We start from the raw sequence: 10,062 nt of genomic DNA on the forward strand, positions 1-10,062 counted from the left end.
AGAGTTGGAAACTTCGGGATTTTTGAATGTCAGATACTAGCTCCCAAACTCCACTGCTTCCCTTGAACAGAGAGATCTGGTATCTTTTTTCCATCTTGCAGCGAGGGGTTTAATTTTCACTTCCTCCCAGCGGCTCTCTACGGTCCCAGAAGGTGGGGCGCCTGGCATCCGTGTGTGGTTTGGGGGTAGTAACCTCTCCCGGGGCTGCCGCCCGCCTCCACCCACCGCGGCGGCTGTGACGTCACAGGCGATGCCCGGGTCCCCGCCCGGCCTATAAAGCTGCAGGTGCGCGCCGCGCCTCCGGAACGTTCGCACACTTTGCACGCGAGCCGGAACCCAGGGATCCCGAGGCGAGCTTCAGGAGCTGCCTCCAGCGCCCGAGCCCGGCCGGGCCTGCGAGCACAGCCGCAAGACTGCCGGTGTCCCGCCTCTCCCCACCGCCTCCTCCTCCCTCCCGCAGCTCCCGGCCGAGTTGCCCCAGAGACCGCGACGCCGCCGCTCCGAGGGACCAATGAGAGCTCCGCTGCTGCCGCCGGCGCCTGTGGTGCTGTCGGTCTTGATCTTCGGCTCAGGTGAGGACATCCCGGCTCTGAGCTGCTGCCCAGCGCTTCTCCCACCGCGGGCACCTCTTGAATTTTGCTGCTGCTTCTCCAAAGAAACCGCCCCTCGGCGCCCACGGCTCTGTCCTGTGGGAGGTGATCGAGGTCCCTTCCTCCCCATGGTTACTCCCTGGGAGGAAGAAAAAAGTGGGTGGGTGTCTTAGATGTTCCAGGCTAGCAAGAGGGAGCCTGAGAATCCTTGCACTCTTACTTTAGTCCAGCTGAAGGAGAACTTACAGATCCTGTGATCCAAATAAAGATAAAGATAAGATAAAGAAACCGAGGTACAGAGAGGTGAAGTGATTTCCGCAGATCTTGGCGAAGAGTGGTGAAGTCTCGAGGAGTGCTACCTCCTGCCTAAATTCTCCATCTCCTCTGTCAAGTGATTTTGCTTTTACTTTTCTAGAGGGCCCCGCATCGTCCCAGGGAGAAGTTAAAAGTACCACTCTGACGCAGTTTTATTGAGACCTAAAAGATATAGCAGGGCCTTAACTCTGGCCCCCAAATCTTACTTAGTCCCTAGTTTCTACTCTACTTGAGAACAATAATAAGAAACAATGGCAATAGGAATAATTATTATCAACTACTGTTTACATTTTATTTACATATTCTTGTTAAAAATGTGAGCACGTGTTAGGAAAATCTGGTATTTATCTCTAGAACCTGTTTATTAAAAAGGGACAGGTAACATTCTAGAAACTACAAATGCATTTGGTATGTGAAGTTATGACAATATTTAGATATTACTTCTTAAATAATTATATTACATTGATTTGCCTACTTGGTAGGGTGTGGAAATTAATGTAGGCTATCTGTGGAAAAGAAAACAACGAAAGAAGCTCTATAACTGGCACAACAAACAGCCATTTGTTGGCAAAATGTGAAGTTGCTTTCGTAAGTGACTCAATCACAAGCAATAGCACACGTGCAATAACCGTTTTGAAGATAAACCTGTCTCCCGAATGCAACTGACTGGTGAGAAAAGGCATTCTGCTTTACTTTCTCTTTTCTTCCCTTTTTCTTGCTCCCATAGCCCATTATACTGCTGGATTACATGTCAATGACACCTACTCTGGGAAAGGGGAACCATTTTCTGGGGACCACACTGCTGATGGAGTTGAGGTGACCTCAAGAAATCAGATGTCCTCGGGAAGTAAGATTTCTCCTGAGAGTGAAATGCCTTCTAGTAGCGAATCGGGGATCGATTCTGACTATGCAGAAGAGTACGATAACGATCCACAAATATCTGGCTACATTGTAGATGATTTAGTCAGAGGTGAGTAGAGGATAAGGTGACAGTGTAGCCTATAAGATGTGTGGTTTGGATGAGCAAAGCTGCTTCCAAAGAAAAGCTCCTCCCCAGATCTCCCAGGGGCTTTCTTGCGTGTATGACTGTTGTATACCCCACTAGGTAAGCTAGCAACTGAGATGGAAAGAGCTATTTGTTTGCACATCCTACGTGTCTGGAACTCTAACAAACGTTTTATGTCTGGTGAGTCTAATCGTCACAACTCTGTGAAGTAGAATTTGTTATCATTTTACAGATGTGATAACTAAAGCTCAAGAAGGTTAAGCATTCTGCCCCAAATTCCACAGCCAGAATGAGAAACTCCAATCTGTTTGGTCCCAGATACTCTGTCACACGACCCCCCCCCCCAATCTGAGAAACAGATTAAACATCAACCAGTCCTATATACTTAGTATCTCAGCTTTTATAGCCACTCCCCACCACCACTTTCCTCTAAATAACTGCATTTTGACACAAATAAGGGAACAGAAAGAAGTAATGGGAGAGGAACGATTGGATCTTAGCCTTTGTGAATTAGATGTTGAGAAATTGGTAATAATAATAGTAATACCACCTTATGGAAATATTAAAGGACAAATACGCATGGATTTTATATTGCTAAAATCACTATTTAACCCCAAATCTCATTTGTCAGTTAAATAATAGTGACCTATAATTTTCTTCTCTTTTGCTGTTATCTGATCTTGTAAAAAGAGCATTTGCTTAAAATGAGGGTACCGAAGTAAGAGGTCAGTGTTGTTCATTACCCTCATATTACTTTGGAGTTTGAGGGCAGATCATCAAAAAATCAGATCTAAATATCCTAGGAGCATCCACTATGGAGGCAGGACTTAAGGACCCTTCTTTCCTGACTGTAGTTTCCCTGAATCCTCCCCATCTGTCTAGCTCCCAGAACTGGTGAAGGAATAGCAGGTGACACCACGAGGACACTGACTGGGTTAAGTGGCAGGTGGGAAAAGCTTTATCAAAGACTCCACTTTCCTCCTTTCTTCAGAATTTGTGCTTTTTTAATACATAAGGTGAAGGGGTCCATCTATAATTCTTATTTTTGCGGGGGATGAGATTAGACCATTAAGACTCTAGAAACTATTGTCTTAAAGATGCTTCAAGTTAACATTTCATAAGGCCAAATGAATTGTTGGTGATGAAAATGGCTAGGGGATAAAATTTCAATGCATTGTAAAATAGAGAGAAAATTGATCCATGGAGTTAATGTCTATTGAAGCACTTCAGCATAGTGACCATTTGTCTCTGTCTAAAATTTGTAATATATCTGATAAAGTACATCATATAGATTTGAAATATTTCTGTTAGAGGAATTATCCTAATCTGTGTGCTTTTCTTATCACCAGAGGAACGTTTCAATATAAAAATTGCATAGCCACCTATTAAACATTGCTCCTAATTTGACTACTGATAATATTGATATAGTAACTGCTAAAATATTCATAATATTTATTGGTCATTACCTTAATCATAGGGTTCTATCTTTGATACCCTTCCCTATGTTTCCAGAGTTTTCTATTTAATGGGTACTGCAGGACCATTATGACTAATTTTATTATGACATTATGATATTTTCCTCTTTCCACTGGACTCTGCTAAATACTGGCTCAGATAAACCTATTCAAGAATTAGTATAACAAAATGCACAGCTCTAACATGGAAACTCTTTCTTCTTATATTTAGCATATGGGTATACTATACCCTGCATAACTGAAACACTGAACAAAGGTTTCTGTGGATCTGAAGAGTTAGGATAAATCTATGAAGTAGCAAGTACAAATATTTCTGGACTCCCCTTTTTCAAATAGATTGATCACAGAAATAAGCCCCCAGAAGGTATAGATTAATTATAATCTGTTGTAATCTGGGAGTTGGAAAAAATTGATCAACTCTAATGTATAATTCTGTTTTCTTCATTTCAAGTATTACACACTAATTCCCAATTATGATAGTGAACACAAAACCAATATGAGTAAAGAAAATCATCAGATATACTGGAATCCCGCTTTAATTAATGGAACCAAACTTTTTCCAAGAGAAAACATAATATGGTGGGGAAATAATAGGCTTTAACATTCCAAGACTACCATTTTCTAGCTACGTGTCCTAGTGCAACTGACTTGTCTTTACTCAGCTTCATTTTTCTCATCTGTATCATCTGGATAGTAACAATACGTTCAACAGTGATTTGGGTTTAATTAAATTAATGCTCATTACCAAGAACTTGGTATGTATTACAAGTGAAAAAAATGTTTAAAATAGTTCATGGATTTTCTTAGACAAGTAACTCCTATTATCAATAATAATAATATTACTGACACAAATAAATTCAAGATATGTTTCTAAGCTAATAAAATAACAAAGGGGTTCAGATCTTTAAGTGCCACACAATATAGGTATTCTCTTTGTTCAATTATTGTGTATGAGTTGTGTTAAATAATGAGAGAAATATGACTGTTATCCCTGTGAGCTCTCACTGCTAGGACTTCTTTCTCTCATGTCTCCAAAATGGTATTCCAGGTGAAGAGAGACTGTTATCAATAAATCTTTTTTTTTTTTTTTTAGTTGAACAGGTAGTTAAGCCCAAGAAAGACAAAATTGAAAGTGAAAAGACTTCAGATAAACCCAAAAGAAAGAAAAAGGGTGGCAAAAATGGAAAAAATAGAAGAAATAGAAAGAAGAAAAATCCATGTGATGCAGAATTCCAAAATTTCTGCATTCATGGAGAATGCAAATTTATAGAGCACCTGGAAACAGTATCATGCCAGTAAGTTTTCCTAAATTATGCAGAATTTTATATTTCTAACACTGTGTCTGAAACCCCTAACTGCAGAAAACCATTTTTTTTAAATGTATAAAACAGAGGTTTGCAAACTTTTTTTTAAAGAACCAGGTAGGAAATATTTTGGGCTTCGTGGGTCAAGATGAAGTATGTACTCATATAACCAATTAAAATATAGCCATTTGAAAATAGAAAAATCATTCTTGGCTTGCATGCTGTAAAAGACCTGGCAAATGGCCAGATTTAACCCAGATTTAACCCATGGGCGATAGTTTTCTAAACCCTGGTGAAAACCATCATTTTACAATATATATTTACAAAACCTCTTGATAAAAAAGGAACTAAAGGTAGTTTTCACAGAATGTTGTTCTAGCTTCCTTCCCCCCAAAAGCCACTAGCACATTAAATGATAGTGGAATGTATTAGCTCCGTAACAAGTCACTGACCTCATCAGTTGGTCATACATGGAGCACAAAGAATGAAAATGTGTGTCTTCTTGGAATATCACACCCAAACGAATCTCAACTTTTTCTTATACTAATAGATCTTTGGCTCAAATGCATTCTGTGTCTCATCATTTTGAAATACAAATAAATGTATGACGTGACTTTTTTAAATGTTAGAATTAGTGGTTGTTTATGATATGGAAAGCAAACATAAAATTTATTGGAATTTTTTCAGTGATTATAATTTTTAAATATGGGTGTTTGCAGATGTCATCAGGATTACTTTGGTGAACGATGTGGGGAAAAGTCCATGAAGATTCACAGCATGGCTGACAGCGATTTATCAAAAACTGCTTTAGCAGCTACAGCTGCTTTCATCTCCGCCATGAGCTTCACAGCTATTGCTGTTGTTATTATACTCCTGTAAGTAAGGCATATCTTAAAAATCCCTAATAAAATAATGCCAGGTAAATTTTTTTCAGTATTTCTAACACAATGTGGTATCATATTTTAGGTGAGTTATTCTATTGGTGGCATATGATCTTTGGTTATATCTTTATACTTCATTGACAACTCATAGAATATGGTCAAATGGATATTACTTGGGCCACCATTGAAACTTAATACATGAAACCCTTTTCTTGAACTTAAATTGATAGTTTGGTTTCATGTTATATGGCTACTCATGGTTACTTCCAAATCTCAGTGTTGATATCATCTATGACTATATTAAGGTAAAACAAGCCTCCCAAAAGCTAATTAAGGCCTGGTTCATAGTAGGTTGTCACAGATATTGCCTTGGTACTAAAAAATCAGAAAGAGCTTCAAACCAGGAGCCAAGAAAATATGTCTTCTGCTCCTATTAGAATGCAAAATTCTGAGTTAGGACTTTTATAGCATGGTGTACTGACATACTTAGAGCTTATGCCTATTATAGTCAAGTGCAATATGGGAACTCAATTATTAAAATAAATTTCCTCCATATGGCATGGCATAGGAAGCAGGGACAATTCTATTACTGTCTCACTCCTGCAGTATCTTCCCTGTGCTTGTAATAACAGACCACATACTTCATTGCATGACCAGTGAATGTTAGAACTAGACTGTCCCAGGTAGTAGACACTGGTGGGTATGTAAAAATGTCATTGCTTGTCAAACAAAAGTTAGTGAATTAAGGAAGTTGGGGGAGGGTGTGAATGGCTCTATAATGACTCATGCTTCTAGAGCTCCTAGAGCTTGGGGGAAAGCAAGACTCATTATTTTAATTTTAGGTCTTGGTGAATTACTTTAACAGCTGGACTGTGTACATGATCTCCTACTCCTGCCATTCAGGAAACAAGGGATTATCTTCTGCCATTGTTTGCTATCATTTTAAACTCAGATCATATAATGATAAAATGACACATAGAATACTGTTTTATGATGCAGTAAAGTTTTCTGTGTGGTTTAAATTTGTTTTGCACACCCTAGAAATTATTTCGGTCTGTTAGTAACTCAAGTCAAATATGCAAATGTATTTAGCAAAGATTCCCTCAGACAAACCATTACTATTTGACATAGAAGGATAGAAGAAGAAATTGCCAGATAGGGAAGATGTTTTGAAAGAATTATTTAAGCTTGTAATTATTCAAGTTGAGATATTTAATAATCCTTTGGAAAAGTATGGAAAAACTTTGTAATGTTGTCCTTTTCTCTGGTATTCTCCCTGTATTTGAAACACGTAGCAAATACTTGCCTAAGACATAGTTGCTGCTTTTTCATAACTGAACTTGATTTTTTCCCCAAACATCACAACAAAAGTTCTTAAGATTTTAATAGTAACATTTTGTAGATAAAGACCTACTAAAAATAGAATTGCTTGTACAACACTAAGACATTTCAGACCATTGAGTTTTTAGGTAGTAAGCAATAATAAATAAAACTAAAAGTATTTATTATATTTAGAAATAAATGAAGCTCAATTTGTTTTGTAAGCCTGTTTTTTTTTTTTAAAAAAAAACTAAGCATTCAGATTAATTTGTACAAGCATACAGTCCTCCTCTGGTAAAACTATACTATCTTCATCTCCCAATTGTGCATGGCAATTGTGCTAAGTTGGTGGTGGGGGGAGCAGGATATGGATGTGTTTCATGCCTTCTGAAAGTTTGCATCTCAAGGCACACTTATTTAAATCTCAGTACTTTGGAAGTATGTTTATGTAAAGTCAACATAAAGATCCCCTTGAAAAGAATATTCGTGATACTTTTAGCTGGGTTTAGGTTTTGTTTTGGTGGAGTGGTCCATAAGTGTGCAATGGTCTATAACAACTTTTGAAAGGAATTCCCTATATTCATGAAACCCCAGTCAATATATAGATGAATAGAACTTTGATAACAGCAGAATATCTTGTTCTCTGAAGGCTTCGAAAACAATACTTCAGGGAATATGAAGGTGCAGCTGAAGAACAAAAGAAACTTCAACAAGAAAATGGAAATGCACATGCCATAGCATAACTAAAGAGAATATTACAGGTTTGAGTTTTAAAAGATATCTTTATATAATATCCTACAATTAAAAAATATAACATCTATTATATGAAGAAAAATGAGCAAAGCATGTTTTTTTATTTATACACTGTGAACATTGGCTACATTAAAGTGTTATTCTTTGAGCATGATCTGGAGTTCAGTACTGAGAATGGACTTATGTCCTTACTATTATAAGGTATATAAAGATGAGGGAGACACAAATTCTGTTCTCAAACAACTTAGTGTTTAGTAGATAGAAAAAAAGTGTAAGGAATGAGAATACTAGGGGAAGTAAAATACGTCATAAGAAAGGAACCAGTAGAATATGAGGAGTTTCCAGTGAAGGAGAAATAAAATCCAGTGGGATGCATTTAGGGAGCAGAAAAGGATGTGCATACAGATGGCACTGGAAGTGAGCCTCAAAGAACGGGTGACACGGGGACAGGCGATTATAAAGGGAAAGGAAGATAAGTAGTGTGATATGGGCTAGATTATTTTAGAAATGTTTGAGAAATGGCCTAGTTCAAATGGCGTTGGGGAAGATAAGGTTGAACTGATAGGCTGAGCTCACATGGTGAAGAGCCAGCATCCAGGAGCTTGCACTACAAATGGGAGGAAGTGGAGACAGCAGGTGGAATACCCTTATACAGAAAAGAAATAGGAGGGCAGAAGGGGTTCAGATCTGAGAGGCAGCTTGGTCAGAGTATATATTTTAGTTCTTATTAAATTTTTTTTTTTTTTTTGTAAAGAGGGAGAGCTGAGCATGTTGTAGGGAGAAGGTATAGAGAGGAATATTTCACTGATAACTAAAGTGAACAGCTAATGACACAAACTTCCAGAGGAAGAAGGAGGCAAGGTCAAGGACACACTTAAAGTCAGTCAGAAGAAGGAACTCCATTCCCTCAGACATGTGGGAAAGACGTCACATCCTTAAGTTATTATTTTCTGCCTTCAGTGGACTTAAGAACTACTTGAGATGGTTGTTAAATATGCATATTCCTAAGCCAAATCCTAAATCTACTAAGTCAGTAGTACCATTTTAAATCAACACTCCAGATGCTTGAAGAACCAGTATATTTAGCATTGGTTAAGTACAGGCACTGTGTTCTGAGTCTGTTACAGAATTAGCTCAGTAAGTCATGAAATAGATCATTATCCATGACAATTCTATACTCAGTACTTATTTATCAAAATTTATTAATGAATTGGCTTAATGATCTGAAGCTAAAACTACCAGCATGAATAAGGGTTGATTTCTGGTTATTTAGTGCAATTGAAATTTCTCAAAGGAGGTCCAGAATGACTTTAGGAAAAGGACTTATGCTGAGCTAGCACATAGTGGCTGCCTATAACTGGTATCTACTATTATTGTGCCCTTTGTACTAATTATCCTAAATTAACTGTATATCATAAATACACTGAGCCACTTCATCTTCATTTTAAATTATATCCACTGTATAGATTGGTTAGGAAAACTATTTCTCATGACTAATGCTGCAGTTTTATTAAGCAGAATTTGATGAAACAGGTTTGAGCATATGCAGTCTTTACCTAAGTAGGCATATAACCAAAGCTGATGTGAAAGAAAGATTCAAGTCAAAGGGATAGTTTGTCTCTGAAAAGCTCTTAGCATTTTTCACAAGACATCCTAGACAAAAAATTGACAGAAATTCTGATTCCTGATTATTCTTTGACATTTTCTTAAAGGTATGTTGGAATTGAGCTTATCTCTAACACTTTGTTTTATTTTCTAACAGAGTATCAGATCCGAGTCTCTGCCAAGTCACGACCCTGAGTGATGCACTGGTTCCTCTTTTCAGTGGATCCAGAGAAAACAGAACCTTGCCATTCTGATGGTTTTAAACTTTCAATTGTCACTTTTTAACCCTAAGTCTTATATTTCTGTATATAAAGATGCATGGAGATAAAAAATATTTTTTCAATTGTAAATAATTTATTTAATATTTAATGGAAATGTATTTATTTTACAGCTCAATAAACTTTTTTAATCAAACAGATTGAGAGTTTGAATATTAGTTTTGACATTGTGAGACTTTAGGGTATTTTTCTCCTAACATTTAAATGATCATTTTAAAAGGAGTTCCTTCCCTTTTTTTTTTTTTTTTTTTTTTTTTTTTACTGTTTTTGTGTTCATTTTCAAAACTTACTGCTTTTCTTACAAAGCACTCTTAATGGGAAAATTATAAACCAGAATCACTTATTCCTCCCACAAATACTAATATCCCAAACTGGTCTTTCTTATTCTGTGTAGAATTTATTCCAAGTCCTGTTAATTATAAAAGCTTCTAAAATCAACACATGGCATGGCCTCTCTGTTACAGTAAACACAGATATTATAAAAGAAGGAAAATATATTGTCCATCATTATCATCACCGTAAACAAGGGGGAGAC

The 10,062-nt window shown here is 37.3% G+C and overlaps 1 protein-coding gene across 1 annotated transcript; it reads left to right on the plus strand.

Moving 5' to 3' along the window:
• The first annotated feature begins 313 nt into the window (after positions 1-313).
• AREG (amphiregulin) lies at positions 314-9,660 on the plus strand. Its single transcript, XM_059066332.2, has 6 exons — positions 314-572; positions 1,633-1,875; positions 4,480-4,681; positions 5,410-5,565; positions 7,541-7,652; positions 9,407-9,660. Exons 1-5 carry the CDS (start codon positions 512-514, stop codon positions 7,632-7,634), a joined length of 756 nt encoding a protein of 251 aa, XP_058922315.1. The 5' UTR covers positions 314-511; the 3' UTR covers positions 7,635-7,652; positions 9,407-9,660.
• The last annotated feature ends 402 nt before the right edge of the window (positions 9,661-10,062 follow it).

The sequence above is a fragment of the Kogia breviceps genome, chromosome 6, assembly GCF_026419965.1.
Source record: "Kogia breviceps isolate mKogBre1 chromosome 6, mKogBre1 haplotype 1, whole genome shotgun sequence".
NCBI lineage: Eukaryota > Metazoa > Chordata > Mammalia > Artiodactyla > Physeteridae > Kogia > Kogia breviceps.